This window comes from Balaenoptera musculus, chromosome 2, assembly GCF_009873245.2.
Source record: "Balaenoptera musculus isolate JJ_BM4_2016_0621 chromosome 2, mBalMus1.pri.v3, whole genome shotgun sequence".
In the NCBI taxonomy this organism is placed as follows: domain Eukaryota; kingdom Metazoa; phylum Chordata; class Mammalia; order Artiodactyla; family Balaenopteridae; genus Balaenoptera; species Balaenoptera musculus.
The window spans coordinates 41,260,713-41,288,428 of record NC_045786.1 but is presented as its reverse complement, the minus strand read 5'-3'; the positions used below and the strand labels follow the sequence as shown (position 1 = coordinate 41,288,428).

Genomic DNA, 27,716 nt, shown 5'->3' with positions numbered 1-27,716 from the left:
ATACACTCACAAAAAAAGGAAAAGGGGAAAAATTAATATATCCTGCTCCCAAAGTCCACCTCCTCAATTTGGGATGATTGGTTGTCTATTCAGGTATTCAACAGATGCAGGTACATCAAGTTGTTTGTGGAGCTTTAATCCGCTGCTTCTGAGGCTGCTGGAAGAAATTTCCCTTTCTCTTTGTTCCCACAGCTCCCAGGGTTCAGCTTTGGATTTGGACCCGCCTCTGCATGTACGTCGCCTGAGGGCGTCTGTTCTTCGCTCAGACAGGACGGGGTTAAAGGAGCAGCTGCTTCGGGGGCGCTGGCTCACTCAGGCGGGGGGAGGGAGGGGTACAGAGGAGGTGGGGAGAGCCTGCGGCGGCAGCGGCCAGCGTGACGTTGCACCAGCCTTAGGTGCACCGTGCGTTCTCCCAGGGAAATTGTCCCTGGATCACGGGAGCCTGGCGGTGGCGCGCTGCGCAGGCTCCCGGGAGGGGCAGTATGGATAGTTACCTGTGCTCGCACACAGGCTTCTTGGTGGCGGCAGCAGCAGCCTTAGCGTTTCATGCCGGTCTCTGGGGTCCACACTGATAGCCGCAGCTCGCGCCCGTCTCTGGAGTTCGTTTAGGTGGCACTCTGAATCCCCTCTCCTCGCGCACCAGGAAACAAAGAGGCAAGAAAAAGTCTCTTGCCTCTTCGGCAGCTCCAGACCTTTTCCCGGACTCCCTCCCTGCTAGCTGTGGTGCACTAGCCCCCTTCAGGCTGTGTTCACGCCGCCAACCCCAGTCCTCTCCCTGGGGTCTGACCTCCGAAGCCCAAGCCTCAGCTTCCAGCCCCCACCCGCCCCAGCGGGTGAGCAGACAAGCCTCTCAGGCTGGTGAGTGCTGCTCGGCACCGATCCTCTGTGCGGGAATCTCTCTGCTTTGCCCTCCGCACCCCTGTGGCTGCGCTCTCCTCCGTGGCTCCGAAGCTTCCCCCCTCCGCCACCCGCAGTCTCCGCCTGCAAAGGGGCTTCCTAGTGTGTGGAAACCTTTCCTCCTTCACAGCTCCCTCTCACTGGTGCAGGTCCCGTCCCTATTCTTTGTCTCTGTTATTTCTTTTTTCTTTTGCCCTACCCAGGTACGTGGGGAGTTTCTTGCCTCTTGGGAGGTCTGACGTCTTCTGCCAGTGTTCAGTGTGTGTTCTATAGGAGCAGTTCCACGTGTAGATGTATTTCTGATGTATCTGTGGGAGGAAGGTGATCTCCACGTCTTAATCTTCCACCATCTTGCCCAGACCTCTCTCTTGTTTCTTAAGGTAGGATGGTATTGCTATAAACTTCTCTCTTAGAACTGCTTTTGCTGCATCCCATAGGCTTTGGGTCATCATGTTTTCATTGTCATTTGTTTCTAGGTATTTTTTGCTTTCCTCTTTGATTTCTTCAGTGATCTATTGGTTGTTTAGTAGCATATTGTTTAGCCTCCATGTGTTTGTATTTTTTGCCTTTTCTTTTTTCCCCTGTAATTGATATCTAGTCTCATAGCACTGTGGTCAGAAAAGATGCTTGATATCATTTCAATTTTCTTAAATTTACAGAGGCTTGATTTGACCCAAGATGTGGTCTATCCTGGAGAATGTTCTGTGTGCACTTGAGAAGAAATTGTTGTTTTTCAATGGAATGTCCTATAAATATCAATTAAGTCCATCTGGTCTAATGTGTCATTTAAAGTTTGTGTTTCCTTATTTATTTTCTGTTTGGATGATCTGTCCATTGGTATAAGTAGGGTGTTAAATTCCTCTACTATTATTGAAAAGCTTTTGTCTGAGTCCTTGGTCTTGATGATATTGCCCATGGATTTGGAAGTACTTCAAAACCAGCTCCCCTTTGCATAGTTTCTGCTTACGAAAAGTCAGGTGGGTGGGGTCCTCCCAGCCTTGACTGCAGTGCTATGCTCCTGGTCCGCTGGCTCAGGCAGTAGCCACCCCTCTGTCACACTCCCTACTGAGTTTTACTAACCAAAGCAGTCTGAGGTCTGGGTTTCCATTTCTTTAGTAAAAACTTCCGACGATTGATGATGATTCCCACAGGATGTCTTTGACAGCATCTGGATAGAGTTGGGGGGAAGGGTACTTTTTCTTTTCTTTTTTTCCCAGGATAAGATGGACAAGTTCCATGCTGGGCACAGGATCTGGTTCAAACTTTGCACCATATGTCCACGGTTTTTCTTTTCTTTCACTGTGTAGGAGCCATCTCAGTTTCCATTTCTGTTTTCTCCTCTGTCTCTGAAAAAATAATGATTAGTAAGATCCATTTGTCATCCATTTTCCTTGGTAATTGGCTGTGTGTGTGTGTGTGTGGTGTGTGTGTGTGTGTGTGTGTGTGTGTGTCTGCTTTTACCCATCCTCCTATTCCCTCTCCAGCCAGGCAGGAGGCTGGGATGGTACCAGATGGCATTCTGGGCGCCTCTGATCTGCAAGCAATGTGTTCTATCCCTTTTAAATGTCCTGCTGCTTTATCCGCCTGTTATTTAAATAACTCCTTTTCCCTCCACTTTCTGTTTCTACTGCTACAACTCCACATCCCATGGCCAATTCTAGAGAGGATCTAGGGTTAAATTCTAGGGCTATCTACTTCTTTTTTTTCTGGAAACTGTCTTATTTATAGATGGTTTCATCTTGTATATAGAAAGTCTCAATGAATCCACTAAAAAAGTATCAGAACTAATAAACAGGTTCTGCAATGTGACCATGGTAAAAGATCAATATTCAAAAATCAATTGTATTTCTGTAAACTAGCAATGAATGGGAAAGATCACTGAGCCCAGTGCTCCAGGTTCTGCTGGGTGGCTGGCGTAATTGCCAGATGTTGTGGTCAGACAGAGTTGAGGTGAAGTTCCAGCTCTGCTGCTTTCTAATGTTACTTCAGATGGGTTAATTTACCTTGAATAGTCCCTTCATCTATAAAATGGGAATTGTTATGGGAAATAAGTTATCTAATGTTACTTCTCATAGCAAGTCGCCAAGAAATCCTGTTATCTCCAAATTCAAAACATATCCACGTTCTTCTTGAGAAGATCCCTCTAGTTGTACCCTGAAGAACAGTTTGAAGGGACCTAGAGTGAATATGGATGCATCAGTTTTGGGGCTATAGCAGTAGTTAGGTGACTGCTGACATTTAGGTGATTTCTATTCATTTAGATTTTCTTTATTTTTTTAAAAACAGAGTTTTCTAGCTTTCAGTGTAAAAGGCTTGAGTTTCTTTTTATTAAATTTATTACCAGGAATTTTATTCTTTTGCTGCCATTATAAGTGAGATTGCCATTTTAAATCTCATTTTTGAACTATTCATTGCTAGTTTACAGAAATACAATTGAGTTTTGAATATTGATTGCAGAACTTATTAGTTCTGATAGTTCTTTAGTGGATTCATTTACTTTCTATGTACAAGACCAAACTATCTATAAATAAGATAGTTTTACTCCCTCTTTTCCAATCTGCATGCCTTTCCTTCCTCCCTCCCTCCCTCCCTTCCTTCCTTCCTTCGTTCCTTCCTTCGTTCCTTCCTTTGTTCCCTCCTTCCTAAATGCCCTGGTTAAAACCTCCAGTACAATGTTGAACAGAGGTGGTGAAAATAGATATCCTTATTTTGTTCCTATTCATAGAAGGAAAGCATTCAGTCACCTTTCTTCATTAAGTATGATGTTAACTATTGGTTTTAAGTAGATCCCTTTATCAGGTGGAGGAAGTTGTCTTCTATCCCTAGTGTGTTGAGTATTTTTATCATGAAAGTGTAATGGATTTTATCAAATGCTTTTTCTGTGTCAATTAAAATGATAATATGGTTTTTATCCTTTATTTTATTATTATGGTGGGTTATTACATTGGTTGATTTTCAGATGTTCAACCAACCCTGCATTCCTGGGAGAAATCCCACTTGACCATTGTCTATAACATTTTTTATTCATTGTTGTATTTGGTTTGCTCCACAAAGCTCTCTACTGCTTTCTACTCTGGTCTGTCTCTGGTTTCTACTCTTGCTTCCTTAGAGTCCTTTTCTCTTTTGAAAAATAGAGCAGTCAGAGAAATCTTCTTAAAACATGTTAGATCATTGCTCAAAATCCTGTAGTGAATCCCTCACTTGGAGTGAAGGGAAAGCCTTTAGAGTGCTTACCAGGCCCTACATGAATAGTTCCCTGTTACTCCTCACCCCAGCTCCTACTCCTCTCCTCTCATCTGTTTTGGCTTCAGCAGCCCTGGCCAACTTGCTCTTCCTTGAACAGGTCAGGCCTATTGTCATTTTAGAGAGTCTGAACATGCTTCCTTCTGATATTCATATAGCAACTTTCTTCGCTCCTTCATGCCTTTGCTCAGAGTTTCCCTTCTCCATGAAGCCTACTCTAGCCAAACTTGCAACCCACCCCTGTGCATCTTATCTCTTTACCTTGTTCATACTTTTCTTTTTTTTCCCTCATAGCACTGACCACATTTTAGAATGCTAATTTAATGTATTCTTCAAAAATACTGATTACCTATTAACTATTTCTTTCACCCTAACTGTTTTGAGTGCAAGAATCTTTGGTTTATCAGTTTATCCCAGCACATAGTAAGTGCTCAGTAAATATTTATTGAATGAATGGACAGTGTATATAAAGCTCCTAGACCAGGGCCTGATATTTGGAAAAGGTTCAACAAATATTCGATGGTGTTCTGTATTCAAATACTATTAAATGGTAGGGGTAGAATAAGGCAAAGCAAAATGTTTTCTGTTTTCTGGAGTTTGCAGACTGGAAAAGGAGACAGACATTAATTAAATAATCATGAAATGAGTGAAGAATTACAAACTGAATTGAGCAATTAAAAAAGGTAGGTGGTGAAGGATGAACACACCAATTAGAGGACCTGGACCTAGGCTAGGGGTCACAGAAGTCTTTCCTAAGGAAGTGACAACTGAGTTAGGATGTGAAGGAGGAGGGGAAGGTCTAGAGCATTTTAGGCTGTGTCATTAGCAAGGACAAAGGACAAGTTATGGGAACATGTTCCAAAGCTTGGAGAAAGGCCAGAGGGGCAGAACCACAGAGAGTAAGAGGGTCGTATGAAGCTAGGCTGGAGCAGGTGACAGGAGCCAGACTTTGTAGGGTCTCCTAGACCATGTTTTAGGATTTGGATTTTTATCCAAGAGGAAAGTGGGCATGGGAGTAGCAATGTGAGGGTGCCTTAATCAGATGTTCTTGGGAAGATCACTAGTTGCAGCTGAAAGAACAGTCTGAAGGGGTCCTAGAGTTGATATGAATAGATTCATTCTGGAGTTTCACAGTAGTTAGATGAGAGATATTTGAGTGATTTTAATTTATTCCATTAACTTATACTCAACTATATTTTCTTTTTCTTTTTAATGTTTGAATTTTATTTATATTTTTATACAGCAGGCTCTTATTAGTCATCAATTTTATACACATCAGTGTATACATGTCAATCCCAATCTCCCAATTCATCCCACCACCACAGCCACCACCCTGCTGCTTTCCCTGCTTAGTGTCCATACATTTGTTCTCTACATCTGTGTCTCAATTTCTGCCCTGCAAACCGGTCCATCTGTACCATTTTTCTGGGTTCCACATATATGCGTTAATATACGATATTTGTTTTTCTCTTTCTGAATTACTTCACTGTGTATAACAGCCTCTAGATCCATCCACGTCTCAACAAATGAACCAATTTCGTTCCTTTTTATGGCTGAGCATTATTTCATTGTATATATGTACCACATCTTCTTTATCCATTCGTCTGTTGATGGGCATTTAGGTTGCTTCCATGACCTGGCTATGGTAAATAGTGCTGCAATGAACATTGGGATGCATGTGTCTTTTTGAATTATGGTTTTCTCTGGGTATATGCCCAGTAGTGGGATTGCTGGATCATGTGGTAATTCTATTCTTAGCTTTTTAAGGAACCTCCATACTGTTCTCCATAGTGGCTGTATCAATTTACATTCCCACCAACAGTGCAAGAGGGTACCCTTTTCTTCACACCCTCTCCAGCATTTGTTGTTTGTAGATTTTCTGATGATGCCCATTCTAACTGCTGTGAGGTAATACCTCATTGTAGTTTTGATTTGCATTTCTCTAATAATTAGTGATGTTGAGTAGCTTTTCATGTGCTTCTTGGCCATCTGTATGTCTTCTTTGGAGAAATGTCTATTTAGGTCTTCTGTCCAATTTTGGATTGGGTTGTTTGTTTTTTTAATATTGAGCTGCATGAGCTGTTTATATATTTTGGAGACTAATCCTTTGTCCATTGATTCGTTTGCAAATATTTTCTCCCATTCTGAGGGTTGTCTTTTCATCTGGTTTATGATTTCCTGTGCTGTGCAAAAGCTTTGAAGTTTCATTAGGTCCCATTTGTTTATTTTTGTTTTTATTTCCATTACTGTAGGAGGTGGATCAAAAAAGATCTTGCTGTGATTTATGTCTAAGAGTGTTCTTCCTATGTTTTTGTCTAAGAGTTTTATAGTGTCCGGTCTTACATTTAGGTCTCTAATCCATTTTGAGTTTATTTTTGTGCATAGTGTTAAGGAGTGTTCTAATTTCATTCTTTTACATGTAGCTGTCCAGTTTTCCCAGCACCACTTATTGAAGAGACTGTCTTTTCTCCATTGTATATCCTTTCCTCCTTTGTCATACATTAGTTGACCATATGTGTGTGGGTTTATCTCTGGGCTTTCTATCCTGTTCCATTGATCTATATTTCTGTTTTTGTGCCAGTACCGTATTGTCTTGATACCTGTAGCTTTGTAGTATAGTCTGAAGTCAGGGAGGCTGATTCCTCCAGCTGCGTTTTTTTCCCTCAAGACTGCTTTGGCTAGTCAGGGTGTTTTGTGTCTCCATACAGATTTTAAGATTTTTTGTTCTAGTTCTCTAAAAAATGCCATTGGTAATTTGATAGGGATTGCATTGAATCTGTAGATTGCCTTGGGTAGTATAGTCATTTTCACAATATTGATTCTTCCAATCCAAGAACATGGTATATCCCTCCATCTGTTTGTATCATCTTTAGTTTCTTTCATCAGTGTCTTACAGTTTTCTATACAAAGGTCTTTTGTCTCCCTAGGTAGGTTTATTCCTAGGTATTTTATTCTTTGTGTTGCAGTGGTAAATGGGAGTGTTTCCTTAATTTCACTTTCAGATTTTTCATCATTAGTGTATAGGATTGCAAGAGATTTCTGTGAATTAATTTTGTATCCTGCAACTTTACCAAATTCATTGATTAGCTCTAGTAGTTTTCTGGTGACATCCTTAGGATTCTCTATGTATAGTATCATGTCATCTGCAAACAGTGACAGTTTTACTTCTTCTTTTCCAATTTGTATTCCTTTTATTTCTTTTTCTTCCATGATTGCCATGGCTAAGACTTCCAAAACTATGTTTAATAATAGTGGTGAGAGTGGACATCCTTGTCTCGTTCCTGATCTTAGAGGAAATGGTTTCAGTTTTTCACCATTGAGAAAGATGTTTGCTGTGGGTTTGTCGTATATGGCCTTTATTATGTTGAGGTAGGTTCCCTCTATGCCTACTTTCTGCAGGGCTTTTATCATAAATGGGTGTTGAATTTTGTCAAAAGCTTTTTCTGCATCTATTGAGATGATCATATGATTTTTATTCTTCAACTTGTTAATATGGTGTACCCATTGATTGATTTGTGTACATTGAAGAATCCTTCCATCCCTGGGATAAATCCCACTTGATCACGGTGTATGATCCTTTTAATGTGTTGTTGGATTCTGTTTGCTAATATTTTGTTGCGGATTTTTGCATCTATATTCATCAGTGATATTGGTCTGTAATTTTCTTTTTTTGTAGTATCTTTGTCTGGTTTTGGTATCAGGGTGATGGTGGCCTCATAGAATGAGTTAGGGAGTGTTCCTTCCTCTGCAATTTTTTGGAAGAGTTTGAGAAGGATGGGTGTTAGCTCTTCTCTAAATGTTTGGTAGAATTCACCTGTGAAGCCCTCTGGTCCTGGACTTTTATTTGTTGGAAGATTTTTAATCACAGTTTCAATTTCATTACTTGTGATTGGTCTGTTCATATTTTCTATTTCTTCCTGGTTCAGTCTTGGAAGGTTTTACCTCTCCAAGAATTTGTCCATTTCTTCCAGGTTGTCCATTTTATTGGCATAGTGTTGCTTGTAGTAGTCTCTTAACATGCTTTGTATTTCTGCAGTGTCTGTTGTAACTTCTCCTTTTTCATTTCTGATTTTATTGATTTGAGTCCTCTCCCTGTTTTTCTTGATGAGTCTGGCTAATGGCTTATCAATTTTGTTTATCTTCTCAAACTACCAGCTGTTAGTTTTATTGATCTTTGCTATTGTTTTCTTTGTTTCTATTTCATTTATTTCTGCTCTGATCTTTATAATTTATTTCCTTCTGCTAACCTTGGGTTTTGTTTGTTCTTCTTTCTCTAGTTCCTTTAGGTGTAAGGTTAGGTTGTTTATTTGAGATTTTTCTTGTTTCTTGAGGTAGGCTTGTAGAGCTATAAACTTACCTCTTAGAACTGCTTTTGCTGCATCCCATAGGTTTTGGATCACTGTGTTTTCATTGTCATTTGTCTCTAGGTATTTTTTAATTTCCTCTTTGATTTCTTCAGTGATCTCTTGGTTATTTAGTAATGTATTGCTTAGCCTCCATGTCTGTGTTTTTACGTTTTTTCCCCTGTAATTTATTTCTAATCTCAAAGCGTTTTGGTCAGAAAAGATGCTTGATATGATTTAAATTTTTTAAAATTTACTGAGGCTTGATTTGTGACCCAAGATATGATCTATCCTGGAGAATTTTCCATGTGCACTTGAGAAGAAAGTGTAATCTGCTGTTTTTGGATGGAATGTCCTATAAATATCAGTTAAATCTATCTGGTCTATTGTGTCATTTAAAGCTTCTGTTTCCTTATTTATTTTCATTTTGGATGATCTGTCCATTGGTGTAAGTGAGGTGTTAAAGTCCCCCACTATTATTGTGTTACTTTCAATTTCCTCTTTTATAGCTGTTAGCAGTTGCCTTATGTATTGAGGTGTTCCTATGTTGGGTGCGTATATATTTATAATTGTTATATCTTCTTCTTGGATTGATCCCTTGATCATTATGTAGTGTCCTTCCTTGTCTCTTGTAACATTCTTTATTTTAAAGTCTATTTTACCTGATATGAGTATTGCTACTCCAGCTTTCTTTTGATTTCCATTTGCATGGAATATCTTTTTCCATCCCCTCACTTTCAGTCTGTATGTGTCCCTAGGTCTGAAGTGGGTCTCTTCTAGACAGCATATATATGGGTCTTGGTTTTGTATCCATTCAGCAAGCCTGTGTCTTTTGGTTGGAGCATTTAGTCCATTCACATTTCAGGTGATTATCATTATGTATGTTCCTATGACCATTTTCTCAATTGTTTTGGGTTTGTTTTTGTAGGTCCTTTTCTTCTCTTGTGTTTCCCACTTAGAAAAGTTCCTTTAGCAGTTGTTGTAGAGCTGTTTTGGTGGTGCTGAATTCTCTTAGCTTTTGCTTGTCTGTAAAGCTTTTGATTTCTCCATCGAATCTGAATGAGATCCTTGCTGTGTTGAGCAATCTTGGTTGTAGGTTCTTCCCTTTCATCACTTTAAGTATATCATACCACTCCCTTCTGGCTTGTAGAGTTTCTGCTGAGAAATCAGCTTTTAATCTTATGGGAGTTCCCTTGTATGTTATTTGTTGTTTTTCCCTTGCTGTTTTCAATAATTTGTCTTTGTCTTTGTCTTTAATTTTGCCAGTTTGATTATTATGTGTCTCAGCGTGTTTCTCCTTGGGTTTATCCTGTATGGGACTCTCTGCACTTCCTGGACTTGGGTGGCTATTTCCTTTCCCATGTTAGGGATGTTTTCGACTATAATATCTTCAAGTATTTTCTTGGGTCCTTTCTCTCTCTCTTCTCCTTCTGGGACCCCTATAATGCGAATGTTTTTGCATTGACAGCCAGAGTTCTCTTAGGCTGTCTTCATTTCTTTTCATTCTTTTTTCTTTATTCTGTTCTGCATCAGTGAATTCCACCATTCTGTCTTCCAGGTCACTTATCCTTTCTTCTGCCTCAGTTATTCTGCTATTGATTCCTTCTAGTGTATTTTTCATTTCGTTTATTGTATTGTTCATCTCTGTTTGTTTGTTTTTAATTCTTCTGGATCTTTGTTAAACATTTCTTGCATCTTCTCAACCTTTGCCTCCATTCTTTTTCCAAGGTCCTGGATCATCTTCACTATCATGATTCTGAATTCTTTTTCTGGAAGGTTGCCTATCTCCACTTCATTTAGTTGTTTTTCTGGGGTTTTATCTTGTTCCTTCATCTGATGCATAGCTCTCTGCCTTTTCATCTTGTCTATCTTTCTGTGAATGTGGTTTTTGTTCCACAGACTGCAGGATTGTAGTTCTTCTTGCTTCTCTTCCATCTTTGACTAATGTGACACTTACCATGTATTTTCTGCTATATCATGTCACTGTTTGGATTCATGTTTATTTATTGTGTTATCATACTATTAGCTACCTTCTAGAGGGTTGAGATCTGGGAGTCACCTTGAATTTTCCTCACAACATCAAAGAGTAACTGAGCCAGATTGACCCTGTCCTCTAAACCAGTTATTCTCAAAGGTTAATGTGCGTGTGAATTATCTGCTAGAATAAATGTACTGATTCAGCAGGACAGAGATGGGGCTTGAGAGTCTGCATTTCTATTTAGCTCTCAGGAAATATGAAGCTGCAGGTGGGAGACCCATGCTTTGAGTAGCAGGACTCTAAACTTCCCTTTAACCCCTCTCTCTTCCTTCTTCCTCTACATCACTCTTTTGGCTGGGGACCCTGTCACCTCAGATCCTCCTAACCTGCCTGCAGCCTGTTCCTCCCCACCACCAGTGTACCCCTCATAAAACTATTATCTAACAGAGCCCTACCTCCATGGTGAACTCGCCCAAACAAATGTGCCATGCAAATCAGAAATGCAGAGTTGCCCTAAGACCTGGCCTGTGATCTAAGGACCTGGTTAGATGTTTTGCTTGGGACATCCCCATTCTTTCTTTTCTTGCTTCTGTGGTTTCATTCTTCTCTGCTAACCTCCTCTGATGAACTCAGTATGGCTACTCTGCTTTTCCCCAAAGTACTGATTTTCATTTTGTCCCAACCCAAGCCAGGCCCTCTGCACTGTGGCTCACAGATTTTCCACACTGGCTTGGGCTGCCAGCAACACCTTCAAAGTGCCCTTTCTTAAATCCACTGTTGCCCCACTGTTAGGGAACCATTGGCCGAAACTGCCCGCCTTAGCCAGGCATTATGGTAACCACTTGCATGAGTTGTCTCGCAGCAAGAGACAACTTTGTCTCCTTGGACATTCATTTCCAAGTGTTAGACAAGAAGGGGTCCCTTCTCGGGCCTTGGAAGAGGTCCTCCTTCCTGCAACAGCACTATGTCATGTTACAAAAGAGGGTAGCTGAGGAAGCTGAAAGTTGATTAGAGGAAATCGTGGTTGGGAAGGAGAAATGATGTAGTCTATCGGTGAAAACTAGCCTTGCGTTCTTTACGACTGCCCTGCAGTTGTTTGGATCTCACAGAGCTGGGGGTCATCCAGACATTGGTTTGCACCAGTGAGTTTCAGGCCACTGCTTTGCAGGATTCCCTTGTGGGTTATGGGATGCAGTAAGTTTTCAAGTGCCTACTTTCTGTTTTAGTTTATTTTTATTCATTCCTTTGTTATTATTATTATTTTTTTTTTACTGTCAGCTCTATTGCTCAATAGTAAATAATATATTGCAAAGAGAATTGTCCCTTATCAACTGGGCAGAGACCAGGGCAAAGAAAGTACTGAGAGAGATTCTGGAGAACAATGGATGTGGAGGAAGCAAAGATGGGAAGTGAGATTCCTGGGTTTGGGACCCCAGTTCTGCTCACATGTCTATGTAATCTTGGAAGGGTGATCTAGCCTCTTTGGCCTGTTCCCCCAGTTCTCAGAAGGGTGCTGGGGACATATCACTGTTTAACAGGCCTTAAGGATAAGTTAGTAGGGCTGTGCAGAATACTTCTATTCTTTAATAAAAAAAAAAATACACATTCTCCCTCCCACAGTGTCCTCAGTGCCATGAAGTTTTCCTCTGCCCTGTAAGTGGGTCTTTGTGTGACCTTCCCAGGCTCAGGGAGTAGACTAAAGGGTCACTAAGACCTGAACCAAATGCATTTTCATTCTATATGCCTCCCCTCACTGCAAAAGCTGTCAAATTCCTTCATGGAAGAAAACAATGAATTTGGAAGGAAAATGCAATGTAACCATTTTTTACCCTAAGGAACCAGCTTCGCTTTCCAATGTGTGAATGTTTCCTAGTGTGTTCTCAGGGCCGTGAGTGTTTCAAGAAGTTTGCAGTGCACTGCTGTACTCACTCAACCTCCAAGTCTCACCCCCTCCCAACCCATTCTCCAGAGTCCCCAGGGTTTCCAGGTATAAATCAAGGGACTGTAAGAGTTCTGGCTGGAAGGAGCACAGCGTGAGGAAGTTGGTGGAAGGTGGGAGGCAAGATGGGGAGGGGAAGAGACTTTCAGCAGAGGAAGGGACTCCTGAGACCCATTTGCAAGACAGACACTTCACTCAGCGTGATTTCTACATTTGTGCCCCTTTAATGGTCAGCAGTAGAATCAATGGAATGCCTGCTACCTGGTTAATAATAGGGCAGTTAGGTGGCAGCAATGAGCCAGCCAGCTATGGGATCCATGGGCTGACAAAAAGACCATTGAGCATTGACTTTTCCACTTTTCTTTCTCTTTCCCCAGGGCAGCCACTGAAGTTCTGGCAGCATTGCTGAAATCCAGTAAGTGCCTATTTTGAAACGTGGTTATTTCTTTCCCCTCTGAGTTCAGTGAAAGATGCTCTTCTGTCTCCATGGCTCATTTTCAACCTGGAAGGCAATAGAGCCATTCCTGGATCTTTGGGGTGAGATGGAGGATATTAAGGCTGTTCTAACTCGGGGCTGCAAAGAGAGTTAATCTCTCTCTCTGTGGAGATGCCATTCATAATTCTGCCAAGACAATTGACTCTAACTGGAGTATGTTGTCTACTGCAGACCCGAGGAACTCTCCAGCTCCTTCTAATTGGACCAGCAGCTTTTAAGGACTGTTGGAATAAATTGCAGGTTCCAGTGGGATTGTCCTATGGAAGAAAAGTTTATGACAGTGGGTGGGAAGCATGATTCTTGCCTTTGATTCACAACTCAGCTAGTGACTATGTTCTTGGGCAGATGGGGTGTTGGAATTGCTTGGACAGTGTAGATGCTGATAACAAATTTATATTAAAATATTGGCTCTTTTCTCAGTTACTTGAGTGATTGCAAAAGAATAGCTCTGGGAGTCTGGATAATTTGAGATTTTTTTTTTTTTTTTTTGCCTTGTAGCTCTGGTCTAATTACATTGGGAGTCAATTTCATATGTGCAATATAGTAGAAGGCACCATGCACTTGGGAGTGAAGAAGTTTCAGCTTAATGTTTTTATGTTTTTCTCCTCCTTACCTCTTCATCTATTTTAATTTGGCACCTTGGAAACCAGCTGCTTCAATTGTGATATTTGTTTCTCTTTAGGGAGCCCGAGGCATGTGGGTAATAGGTGAACTTTAATAAAACTTACAAATAAATAAATAAAAATCAAAACACCTTCTCCCCCCAACCATATATCTCTGTCAACTCTAAGTGCAGAGAAAGAGTCACATCACATAGTGCTTCCCTTTGTAGACTGAAAAAATAATTGAAGCTTGAATTCATTTGCTTTGTTGGAACTTGATACAGTACACAAGTCTATCCACAGCTGCCTGACCTGCAGGGAGAGTGAAGGTTGTTAGAGCAGGTTGGGGGAGTGAAGAGTGAGGGGTTAGGAAGCCCTCGAGATAAAAGGGGGGGAGAAAGTGTTACCTGCGGGTTATGGGAAGAGAACAGTTCATTCTCCATACTGAACTTGACTCAGGTTTGACATCTGGGTTTTCATTATTTACCTGCTCACTCTGTCTGCTCACCTGATTATAACACCAGGTGTTTGAGGAAGCAAGGTGAGAAAGTTCTTGGATTGCAGGAAGTAAAGATACTGAGAACGGCTGGGTAAGCCAGCCGGCGAGTGCTGTGCCTTAGGAAAGTAGCTTTCTCCTGTATCCTCCCTGTGCAGCTTTGGCAGTAGAGGCCTGTTGTTTCATGGGGACAGAGCCCGGCTAGTGTTATCAAATGCAGGGGGTGGGGGTCCTGCTGCTTGCTGCTTACAAAATCAATTACATACTCACAAATGTTGGTAGAAAGGAAAGATGCCTTTAATCAGAATGCTGGCGATCTGGGGAGATGGTAGACTCAGGCTCCCCCCAGAACGGCCTCTGAAGATTCGTCCATGATACTTTTAAAGGGAAGGAGGGAAGTAATCTCAGTTAGTCATTGAGATAGGGGGTCAGAATCATCACCATCCCTCACTGCATGCAGGCTTGTAGACTTCCGGTGATCTTTCTCTAAGATGTTACCTTGTTCATGCAGTTTGGTCACACAGTCTGTTGGGGAGATTACTGACGGGGAAGCTAGGGAAGAGATCTGGTCATCTGTTAGTTACTTATTCTTCATTTCTACTTCTTTGATCCATGGAAAGAACCGATGAGTTAGGCAAGGTATTGTGTGATTAAAAGATTTGAAAGGTGTACTTGGGCCGGAGATGGTAGAGAATTGGGGTGCCTGATTTAAAAGTTAGTTAAATGGTGCAAACGAACTTATTTACAAAAGAGATATAGAGTCACAGATGTAGAAGACAAACTTATGGTTACCAGCAGCAAAAGGGTTGGGGAGGGATAAATTGGGAGATTGGTATTGACATATACACACTACTATATATAAAATAGATAACTAATAAGGACCTACTGTATAGCACAGGGAACTCTACTCAATAATCTGTAATGACCTATATGGGAAAAGAATTTAAAAAGTGCGGATATATGTATATGTATAACTGATTCACTTTGCTGTGCACCTGAAACTAACACAACATTGTAAATCAACTATATTCCAATAAAAATACAAAAAAAAAGTTAGTTACAATCTAGCTTTGCTAAAGTGATGAGAAAGGGGCTTCTGGCTGAGAGCAGTTTCCTGCAAAGAGCTGTTTACACTAGCTGAGAATGGCTGACTTATTTTTCTATCCATACACACACACCCCTGAAGCTCAGAGTTGAGTGTCCTGATACACCATGTGTAAAAATCTGAATGTAGTCACATGACAGTTATTAACTATTTCTGTGTGAAACATGATGCATGGGCCCAGGAGAAACCAATAGCCAGTGCAAATATTGTCTGATTCAGGCTTAGAGCATTAACTGGGTTTCCAATGCACTAGTTGTGCTTAGCAAATGGAGTGCACTGCACTAGGGGCTCAGTTTTAGAGTTTCTAACTTCTACTCTCCCTCCAGAGCTCAGCTCAGACCTCATTCCCTCTGAAAGCACTTTCCCTGGCTACCAAGACCAGGCTGGTACCTGTGTTGGCTGGTACCAACACAGCATTGATTACGCTGCATTGAATTTGCTGTTGCCCATCTCTCCCAGCAGATTGCTGGGAGAGGCAACTTTTGAGGGCAAGGGTCATCTTTGCTGATTGTTGTATTACTTGCATCAGCACAATAAAAAGCCTAAAATAAATATTTGTGTACTAAATGTTTAAGTGAATGAATGATTTATAATATTTACATGTATAAAAAAGGCAATACCGCCCCCTACTACCCTCTACTACTGAATCCAACGACCCATGCATAGAACCAATGATATTAGTTCTAATCTGTGTTTGACTATACAAATAGACTGTCAGGGAAATTATAGCCTGCCATCCTCCACATATAAAACAAGTTTTATTGTCCCATTAGAAGGATGTATAGGGTTATTTGCTAATTCTGCTGAGCTGTCCACATAGACTTTTGTCTGAGTCTCAGGTTCATCCTAACACGAGAGAGTTGGATGAGAACTTCTCTTACGTTCTTTCTACCACTAAATACTCAGCCTTCATGTCTATCAGGGTTTCTCAACCTTAACACCCTTGCATTTTGAACTGGATAATTCTTAGTTGTTGAGGCCTGTCCTGTGCATTTTGGAATGTTTAGCAGCATCCCTGGCCTTTTCTCACCAGGTGCCATTGCCAGTTATAATGACTAAGATTTGTCTCTAGACACTGCTAATTGTCCCCTGGGATGTCAAAATTGCCTCCTTCTGAGAATCACTGATGTATATTTGACCACACATTAACTGAAGCTCATTCAGGGTTTCAAATGATCCCTCCCAAATACCTTTATTGGTATTTTATAGAAATGCTCTTCTTGAATAATTGATCTTAAATTCCCCAGCACTGGTGTCATTCCTGTGGGTTCACATGAAGTAAGAATACGATGGCAGAAAGTCTTTATGAACATGCAGAAGTTACTTGGGAGGGAGCAGGTTCTAGAGATCTAGAGCATCTTAGAACAAGGACAGCAGAAATTTCCATTGCAAGTGCCAACTCCCATGTGTGGGTAGAAGGATTCTGAGATCATATTTGAGCTCAGCAGGCAAGAGGGCTGTTTTTTTCTTTTTTAAATTTATTTTTTATTGAAGTATAGTTGATGAACAGTATTATATAAGTCACAGGTATACAATATAGTGATTCACAATTTTTAAAGGTTATATTCCATTTATAGTTATTATGAAATATTGGCTATATTCCCTGTGTTGTACAATATATCTTTGTAGATTATTTTATACCTAAAATTTGTACCTCTTAATCTCATACCCCTATACTGCCCCTCCCCACTTCCCTCTCCCTACTGGTAACCACTAGTTTGTTCTCTATATCTGTGAGTCTGCTTCTTTGTTGTTATATTCACTAGTTTGTTGTATTGTTTTTTTAGATTCCACATATAAGTGATAGCATACAGTATTTGTCTTTCTCTGTCTGACTTATTCATTTAGCATAATGCCCCCCAAGTCCATACAAGTTGCTGCAAATGGCAAATTTTCATTCTTTTTTATGGCTGCATAGTATTCCATTGTATACGTATATACCACATCTTCTTTATCCATTCATCTGTTGATGGACACTTAGGTTGCTTCCATATCTTGGCAATCATAAATAATGCTGCTATGAACATTGGGATGCATGTATCTTTTTGAATTAGTGTTTTGTTTTCTTTTTGGATATACACCAGGAGTGGAATTGCTGAGTCATATGGTAGTTCTATTTTTAGCTTTTTGAGGAACCTCCGTACTGTTTTCCACAGTGGCTGCACCAGTTCCCACAAACAATGTAGGAACGTTCAAGAGTGCTGTGTTTAAATAGCAAAGTCTTTCATGGATTTGGGGAGGAGCAGTTGCCATCTTTGTTCTACCAGCCTAACCAAAGTATTGTGTGGCATGTAAGGTCTGGGTATGGATAGTACCACTGCACTTAGGCTGGGGTTGCTGTGGGGGAGATGAGTGTCATGGAATTCTCTAGTTGCCTTCAAATGCCTTCATGTATAAATAAGACTTGACGTCGAATGTCTGTCAATTTACATCCCAGATGAGATTGTGTCCACTGAACCTAAATTCAGGAAGTCAGTTTCTGTCTAAAATTCAAACCCTCACCATCTGGCACTGATATCTGGGAATATTTATGTGAACCTTTATCTCCTGAAAGCAAACTCTTTTTAGCTGGTGATTATTCTGGCCTTGATACTTATCAGTATAAAAGTTGGCCATTTTAGTATATCTCTATAATTGCGTTACAAAAGGAGAACATTCCCCAGTTAAAATAGAGCCAGAAGGACATATCTACTACCTTGGGGGCAGTAAACATGGGTGGGCTTGGTAATCTTAGGTCAACGAGGCCCTATAACGTAGTGGGTGGTGGGAGGCAATCCTCACCAGTAACAGGGAGAGCAGGGCTGAGGGATCTGGGAGCCTTGGAGCTGCCCACCATAACAACAGAAAGAAAAGGAAAGAGCACCGGGTTGCATTAGAACAATTTTGTTATTTTGTCTCAGCCCTTTCTTCCATCAAGTAGCTATTGCATGAGAAGCCAATGTAGGAAAGGTAGATGGCGGACAGAGAGAAACGAACCAAAAGACAGCTCTCATCTCTTTCCTTTTCCGAGGAACAGCATGTAAAATAAGGCCTTGGAAGTCCTAGGCCTCTTTTCCAATAATTTCTGAAATTTAGGATCCTAAAAATTAAAGTCATTGCTCATTCAAGGGTCCTTTTTGTATGTATGCGGGCTAGAATGGTCTAATCCAGATTCCATACTTTTATTGTATCAGTTCCCCTCTCTCTACCTATGCATGTGCAAACACTACATTTTCCTGTATTGAAAGTTTTGCCCTTTTATGCTTTATCCTGCACAAAAACATTTAGCTTTTTATTACCAAAATTTAATAAGGCTTTGATGAATAAATAATGCTTCTATTGCAGGCAATTTTTTCTCTAATAAATCAAAATAACACATGGTCCTTTGCCCCTGTCCTTTTTTTAAAAAAATTTATTTCTTTATTGAAGTATAGTTGATTTACAATGTGTTAATTTCTGGTGTACAGCAAAGTGACTCAGTTATACACATATATACATTCTTTTTTATATTCCTTTCCATTATGGTTTATCCCAGGATATTGAATATAGTTCCCTGTGTAATACAGTAGGACCTTATTGTTTGTCCATCCTATATGTAATAATCTGTATCTACTAACCCCAAACTCCCAGTCCATCCCTCCCCCAATGCCCCTCCTCCTTGGTAACCACAAGTCTGTTCTCTATATCCGTGAGTCTGTTTTTGTTTCATATTTTATTTTATTTTATTTTTAAACCAAGTTATGTCTAGTTTATTTATTTATTTTTAAAATTTTTATTGGACTATCGTTGATTTACAATGTTGTGTTAGTTTCTGCTGTACAGCAAAGTTAATCAGTTATACATATACATATATCCACTTTTTTTTAGATTCTTTTCCCGTATAGGTCATTACAGAGTATTGAGTCGAGTTCCCTGTGCTATACAGCATTTGTGTCATATTTTAGATTCCACATATAAGTGATATCATATGGTGTTTGTCTTTCTCTTTCTGACCCATTTCACTTAGTATGATAATCTCTAGGTCCATCCATGTGCCCCTGTCCCTTTTGCTGTCTGCATCCACTCTGCCTTTCTCTCTTTTATCTGTGTCTCTACCTGGACTTCTGTGTCTCTTCTTCCTTTTTTTCCCCTCATCTTCTTCTCCTTTCTCATTGGCCTCTCCACCTCTCCCTCTTTCTTTCTGCTCCTTAACACCCTTTTGTGAGCATTAGGTATAAATGCAGTTTGGAGAAGTGGTGGCCTGGCAGTTGTGCTTGGAATGAGCGTGCACCGTGGGATTCTGCTTGATCTGTACTGGCTCCAGTGATGAATCTTCACGTAACGCCTTGGTAGTAACCTTGCTGCCCAGCTTTAAAGGTCACATTCTCGCAACAAGGAAAGACCTGAAGCACTTTCTGGTTCAGGCCCTACATCTTAATAAGAGGATGATAGGTCTATTTCAGACCACTCTCCAACTTCAGCATTAGCATTCAGAGAAGTCTGGGAGTTTGCATAAGTTGGGGCAATGGAGAGGGTGCTGGGAATGGGAAAGTGAGTTAAAAAAGGGAGGGAGACAGGGAAGAAAGAAGGGAGGGAGAGATGCAAGGAAGCTAGTGGGAAGTTTGGCAGGAAGAGGAGATGCTCTGTGGTCTTCCTCGGTAAGCTCTGCCTGGCTGGCTCACGGGGACAACGCAGCCTGTTGCTAAGGGGGCTATAGGAAGGAGGGGACTTCTGGCTCCCAGAGTCCTGATCATGGAGAGACACCTCAAGCTCTCAGCGGTCCTCTGCTATGGCCTGGCAATCAGCAGCGTAGGGACTGGAGGACTTGGTGGCCAGATAGTTGCTCTACAGCAAAATGTCAGAGAAGGGGCCACTTTTGAAAAGCCCTAACTGTGGCTTTTGTAGGAGTTCCAGGAGTTCTGAGGAGTTCTCAGAATGGCATCAATGTTTTAGGATGGTTGGCAGTGTGATTCCTTTGAACTTCTGACATACACCAGTAGCTGTAGGGTGGCACAGACTTCACAGGGCTCACATGTACAGTCTGTGTTCCCATGGGGCCTGGAATCTGTCCTCCTGGCTTCCCAGGCTGCCTGGACAAGCCTGGTGCCTCAGGGTTCTGCCCACGGAGTGTTTCCCCTTCAGTTTCCAGATGGGGGCCATGGAGTCAGACCATTAGAGCTGGAAAAGACCTTCGAGGTTGCTTAGTGCAGTGGTGTTCAAATATTTTTTTTTTCTGAGTAGAGAACTCAGAGCCCTGTCTGTCCATTTCCCAATGATTCTCCCCTAAGGTGGCCTCTGAGACACATTCACAAAAATATAGGGCTCCCTGAGAACCCAGAAAACTACTAACCTTTTTAAAAATTGAAATATATTTGACACTTAACATTGTGTAAACGTAACACACTTACATTATAGATTTACATTATAGATTTACATTATAGATTTGCTACATCTATATTGCTATATTGCTATTATAGCAATAATTTATACCTCTGTCACATCACAAAATTATCATTTCTTTTTAGTGGTTGGAATAATTAAGATCTAGTCTCTTAGTGAGTTTGATGACTACAATACAAATTGTTGTCTAGATCCCAGAAAGCTGTTGGTCTTATCCACACCTCTCCTCATTTTCACACAGGGAAACTGAGGACCAGAGAGAGGGAGTGACCCACCCAGATCTCTGAGACTTGGAAGGATTCCTGTCCAGCTAACACTGGTTCTTTCTTTTGTCTCAGCACAAATGTCTCTGTCAAGGGTATTGACAACCCCCCATCTCTGCCCAGGGTTAGGTTTCCAATTAAACCTTTTCACTATATTTATACTAACTATAAATATGCTAACTATAACTAAGAACTAACTATACTGTAATCAATGAGTCCTATATTTTTGCATATGTGTTTGTGTGTACGTATTTTTGTGTACGTATGCACGTATTTTCCCTGCAGGGTCTACCTCCACAGGCACTGGGGTCCCTATCATAGCCTGCACACCTCACATTGAGCTGTACCCAGAGAACCTCTAACACACTAATGTTAACTAGGGAAGGATTCCAGTTTCATGACTTAAGCCTCATACATTTGCTTTCAATATGCCTTAATGAAGAGGCCAGCCCAATTCCTATCCCCAGAAAGAATCAAACTGTGGTGTGATTGTAGACCCGACATCCTTTCTGCCATCGTAACTTCTGGAGAAGCAAGCCCTATATTTCTGTGATGATTCAGAAATCTGCTTCAAGTAATATTGCTAGATTTTTGCATTTGTCACACTGGGATGGACTGCTGTGATTGACTTTGTATGAATGCAGACTAGCAAACTACATCTGTCAGACGGTGGGATTGAAATGACAACACAGACGTCTACCATTTATCGACTGCTTAGCGTGTCAGCCACTGTATATACCACTGCATGTACGTGCCTAGTAAGGGGGTATCATCATCACCATTTCACAGGTGTAGGAACTGAGGCCTGGAGAGGTTGGGCTACAGAGCTTACCTGCTGTAGACCCTGGGACCTGAGCTCTGTGCGTACCAAGGAGAGATGAACAAGGGTAGGTTTATTTAGCCCAAAGAAGATAAGATCAAAATCGGAAAGGAAGCTAAATAAATACTTTCTAAGTATTAGAAGGATTTTTTTTTTTCTGTGGTGGGAGCATCTGTCATTTAGTTTAGGAAAGAGCATCACACGGTCCATCCCATACAAGCATCTGAAGGGGACCCAGTGAGAGGTGCCCCACACCAACATGGCTGTGCGAAGGGCCAGAGTCTCTGCTGTGAGGCTGAGCATCAGGCGAGGCTGATGAATGACGGGGTGAGTGAGAGGAGAAGGGAACAGGGCCGGGAAGGATTACAGCTGCTCGTTCCCTTTCCCTGCTGGCTTTGTCAGGCCCCCCCCCGAGTTGGGGTGGGGGGGCTGATCGTCCCTGGCCACAGACCGCAGCTCATGTACTTCCTCTTCCTGCCATGTGGTGGTGCTGTTCTTTTAGTTATCTTGGCCGCGCTAGCCCAATATTTATTTTCGGTGAGTAATTTGTTTATCAGGAGGTTATTTTAATCTAATTTTAGCCATATTTGCTATTCCACACTATCTGTGCTTCCCAGCGTTAGCAGCTTGCATGTCTTGAAGGAAATTAGCCGAAGATGGCCCCGGAGGCATTCGCTCAGCCATTATTTAAGGGAGCTGGGAGGAGGCAGGGTGAGCGGAGCCCGAGCCCGGCGCTGGAAAAGTTGCTGGAATTTGTTGCACTCCCAGTGAGGTTAGCGTGACTGAGAGGGACTTACCGAGGGTGGGGAGCATCTCGCATCTCGCGCAGCTTTTTTGAGGGCTGCCTCTGGTAGAGAGCAGAGAATCCTGCAGTTACTTTTCCCCATCTCCCCTGAACCCTTGTGATAACCTGTATCTTCCTCACCTTTGCTGCCAAGGCCAAAGGCACGACTTAAGGAAGATGCCCATCTGCTTTCCCATGGTTCACAAGCATCCCACATCCCATCTGAGAATATGTTTCATTTACTGTTCTCTGCGATCCCTCAAGGAAGAGGGCAGGAAGGTGGGGAGTGGGAAGAGAATTATTATTTATTAGAGTACCTTCAGCGAATAATGTTCATAACTATTAATTACAGAGCACTGGCACTTGCCAGGCACGTTATATTCCCATTTTACATGCAAGGAAGTTGTAGTTAGGAGAGGTTAATGATTTTTTCCCAAGATCCCATGAATGGTAAGTGGAGAGCTGAAATTCAAACTCAGTTGTGACTATCTTCAAAGCAGAAAATCTTCCTGTTTCAAGGATGAGTCTCACCTTCCACATGGAGTCAGGAAACCTGGACTTGGCTGATGGGCATGTGACCTGACATTAGTTCTTTGTCATTGTACTTGACTTCAGTTTGGTTTTCCAAAAATGGGAGGGCTGTACAAGTTGAGTGGTTTGAGGGTGCTTCAGTAGAAGAAACTTTTTTTTTTCTTTTAAAGAAACCTTCTGAGGAGATGACACATCTAAAGCAGATAAAACGGGAGCAGAAGTGAGAGACCCCAGTGAATCACAGCCTGGCCTTTCCCTTGTCACCTCTTCTTTCCCTGGCTCGTGATTGATGCTGAGAAGCTTCCATGGAAGTTCCTCAGGGCTCGAAAGAATCAAGTTTGAAAACCTCTGAAATAAATATTCTAATGGGACACTTTCAGAGCTCAGTAAATGGTCAGAGATTATAATTTAAAGACGGGCTGATGCATCCTTTAGGAGGTTTGGAACACGTGTTCGTTTTTACTGTGTGGTGGTCCTAAGGAAGAGCTAGTCAAGTTTGACTCAGAGAGATGCAAAATTGTTATCTTCATCCTTGAGCCTTAGTCAAGTAACTTTTGAGTCTCTTGGGATTAAGAGGCCTAATTAAACAATTAAACTGGACCTAATTAAATGAGAAGGGTCAGCTTCCGGTGGAAATTACAATGGTTGTTAGTATAGGCAAGATGGTGAACTACCTTCCCGAGATGGCCAGGATGTTCCCAGGCACCCACACAGGGTCTAACAGAACTGTGGATGGTGGTGGTGTGTTTTCCTTGCTCGACATAAACTGTTGTCTGCAAAAAACATTGTTGTAATAAGGTTGCAGCCAATCCTGGTTCTCACAACTAAGCAGGCTGCTGTGTTTTAACCAGGCTATCCTGTTTTCTGACACTAAAGACCTGGTTCTACCTCTAGGGCTTTCCTTCTGGCCTGATTATCTACCTGCCTGTAAGTTTGGGCCATGATGTTGTTTTGACAACAGTGTGAATGTGTTCAAGGAAGCTCAGGCTCATGTGTGAAGGTAGTGTGTGTTTGCTAAAAGCTCAAACCTCTTACTCTCTAGAAGGTTGATCCACACACACTTACGTACTTTGTTTTCATTCTGGGGAATCAGGGGTTAACATCCAGGATTGCTGAGCTCTAAATGTTCTGGATTTCAGAATTTGTGTCACCCTGGCATAATGAATGACTGGCTATGGATTGACAAAGGTAAGGTAACACAAAGATTTAAAGAGATAGGCAAAAAGCTAAACATCTCAGAGCTCTGAAAAGTGTACAGTAGCTTCCTTATCCCATTCAGGATTGACTGGACAATTATTTGTTTATGTCAGGATGTAAGTCAGATGCTTCCTACAGACTTCTAATAATAGCAATTTACAGAGCACTTTTTCATATATTACCTCATTTAATGTTCACCGTAGTCCTGCAAGACAGGTAAATATTTAGCTCTTCTAGAGCAGCAGTTCTCAACATGAGTGATTTTGTCCCAAGGGAACATTTAACAAGGTCTGGAGACATTTTTGGTTGCCACATCTGCAGGGGGTGTGGGTGCTCCTGGCATCATGTGGGTAGAGGGCAGGATGCTGCTAAACATCCTACAATGCACAGGGCAGCTGCCCCCGACCCGACGACATAATATTCGGCCTCAGATGTCAGTAGTGCCAGGCTGGGAAACTGTTCTACAGAGAAAACACTGAGGTTCAGAGAGGTCGGCTGACTTGCCCAAGATTGCGTGATGTGTACTTGGCACTATGGGACTGAAATCCATACCTTCATTTCACTACCAGAGGGTTTCAAATCTTTTATTTTTATTTTAAAGAAATAAATTTTAGGTATTAAATTTTAAATGAAAACCTTGGCAGAGCCATTGCATGTAAGCAGCTGATGGTGGAGCTTCTCTGGTGGCAGCAGGGGTCAGAGACCCCACGGAGCCTCTTCCTTAGCCCCTCCCCCTAATCCCAGGGACACACAGACTGCCTGGCAACTGCCACGCCCATACAAGGAGACCCAGAGACCATTAGGCCCCTGTTGGCATCCACAGATCTGGATTTCCCCGGCTGTTACATTTTACTGAGTAGAGGATGACAGCATCTGACTGTGCATTTTAGTAAGATGTGTTGGGCAGTGGAGGGGAGCGGGAGGCGTGGGGGCCAAGTAGGAGGCTGCTGCTGGCACAGTCCAGGCGGTAGGGAAGGGGACTGAAGGACCACGGGTGAAAGGAGTGGAGTTAAAACGAGGAAGCGCAAGGCTCACGCTTGCTTCGGGACTTCTCAGTGCTGTGCTACTGTATGACATCAGGCCAAAGGGCAGCAGGCCAGGAGCACAGAGGCTAAGCTCTTTACCTTGCTCTGTGCATGCTCAAGGCCTGGAAGCATAATGCAGTGTGAACCAGTTTGCACGTGATGTTTGCACCACCGTGCAGATTTGTTTTCCTGTAGTTCACATTGCTTGTCTGTACTCTGGCCAGAAGCAGGCAACGCCACTGACAGACAGGTGTCTCCCTCATCCATTGACAGAGAAAGGCAGGTGGGGAAGTGCTCTGTTTCTCTCCTTCCAGGTATAAATCCTGGCTTTCTTCTTTAAGTGTTGCCTTCTGATGAGTAGACAGTGGAAATGGCAAAATGAAACTAGGAGAAAGGTTATCTACAATGACCCAGAAGGGATTGGGGCTCCTCTCAGGGCTTAGCAGGTGCTTCTTTCCCTACCAAGAATGTAAACTCAAAAGAAAACTCTGGATGGATAGGAAAACTCCTGGGAAATTTTAAGTCCAGGCAAAGATGATCATTCCTAAGGGCTTTCTTGCAGAGATGTCAAAAACAAATAACAAAAAGGAGAGTGAGAAAATCTGACAGACATACCCGCCCCACCCCCCACCCACCTGATTTTGCACAACCCCGCTGTGATGAATGTCAAAGCGGTGGGGGTCCCGCATTCTGATCTCTGCCCTACTGCTCTCCCCTCACTTTCTTCACCTGGCTTTAGCTTCCAGACTTTTTGTTATTTGCACTCACCAAATTTGGGCTTTTCTACTTGCTCTGCTCTCCAGATTTCTAGAATTTTCTGTCCCCGGATCTCTGCAGCCTGATTCTTTCCTACATTCTGGTTTCAGTGCTAATGCCTCCTCCTCAAAGAGTTGCCCCAGCCACCCAATCTAAAGTAGCCGCCCCACCAGTCCCTCTAGAATCATTATTTGATTTTCACTGTAGGACTCGTCATTGTCTGACGTTACCTAATTTGTGTGTGTGTGTGTGTGTCTGTGTGTGTGTGTGTGTGTGTGTGTGCACCTATTTGGATCTGAGAGTCTCCCCAGCTCCCCCATGGGAATGCAATCCCCTAAGAGTAGAGACTTTGTGCATCTCATTTACTGCTCTAATATCCCCAGTGCCTACAATACTGCCTGGCACATACTAGCACGTAGTAGTTGTTAAGTGTGTTTGTTGAATGAGTGAATGGTGGTTCCTGGAGTTTAGGGGGTATGAGTATGGTTTTAGCTGATAATTCACTGCATACCTAGCCACAGCAAGATCTGGCTTTCAGGACAAACTGTCTCTGCTTATTCCCATACGCTGAGCAAACCTCTCAAGCAATCATTTCTTGCTGGGAACAAGCTCCTTTTAGAGAATTTTCAAACTAAATATTGAAAAATTAATCCTACTTCCTCAAATCTAGGATGTCATTGACTATAAGACTATAAGAAGAGCAAAAATATGCTGCCAGTTGTCATTGAAACACCGTCATTGGTAAGAAGCATCCTAATTCTGGAAATGCTAAAATGTGAAAAAAATATATGCCTTAGAATTGATAAAGTACAAGGTGAGATTGATTCATCATATGGAATGCAGAGAAGTGGCAGGGGGTTCTGGTCTGGAGTATGTCCCCATTTGTTAGTGGTCCCTTCCGCTGTAGCATTGCAGCCTAACACCCTGGACATGGTACTCTCCAAAGACCAGAGGAAGAGCTGGGTGTGTGGAGGAAGAGGCAGATATGGCTTCTGAGGCTTTCTCATGAGTGGAGAAATTTCTATGGCTTGGGAATGTATCTGTGGGAAGGTATTAGAAGCAGCTGGTGATTAAAAAATAACCCAACCAACAGTAGGCGAGTCTAGATTTAAAACAATGCTATGAAGGATGGTTTCTCACCCTTCTTAGCCACTCTTTCTGAAGCTGAGGGAAAGCATCTTTAATTTTCCAAAGGCAGTCAATGGGAAAACAAGATTTGCTTGAAACCCAAATTTACTTTAGAGCCAAGTTTACTGAAAAGTATCTATTTTACAAAGAGAAAAAAATACCTGCAAGCTAATTCAGTATCATTATTCTTATTTGAGCTAATGATAATGGAGTGTAATTTCCATTACTGCTGACATTAGGATTAGTTATGTTTCGGTACATACATCGCAGCTTGTCCTTTGTGAGGAGCATCGAAGCAGCTGCCGGGGAGGCTGAGAGTGGACCCCTGCTCAGCAGCCCTGAGCCCCCTGGCCTCAGGGGTCCCTGCCGGGCGTCAGGAGGGCTCCTGAATGTCTCCTCCAGGGCGCCGAAGCACCATCGGCTGTTAATTTGGCTCTTTAAACCTTCTTGAGTCTCCTATTAAAAATCAACTTGCACCACAATTCGGGGGCCTGGGAGGGAGCAGAGAAGACGGAGGAGGGCGATTGGCCGGAGGGACCGTGCCAGGTTAGATTTGGCTGAAAGCCACGCCTCTCAAGCACCTCAGCTGTTCCGCGGACTTGATCTCCCTCAGCCTTTCGGAAACCCTCCTCAAGAAGCTGGTTCTCCTGGTAACCGTTAAAGGTCTTTATCTGAATGCAAAACAGTGTAATCTGTACAGACCAGCACTGGGGATAATGATGTGGGATGTCAGCTTTGGAGGCAGATGGGGGATT

General features: G+C 42.1%; 1 protein-coding gene across 1 annotated transcript in view; it reads left to right on the top strand.

Moving 5' to 3' along the window:
• AGBL1 (ATP/GTP binding protein like 1) overlaps positions 1 to 27,716 on the top strand; it is a 503,271-nt gene that overhangs the window by 62,740 nt on the left and 412,815 nt on the right. The window contains 1 exon segment of the mRNA XM_036843717.1: positions 12,778 to 12,815. Within this exon segment, the coding sequence (XP_036699612.1) occupies positions 12,778 to 12,815 (38 nt within the window).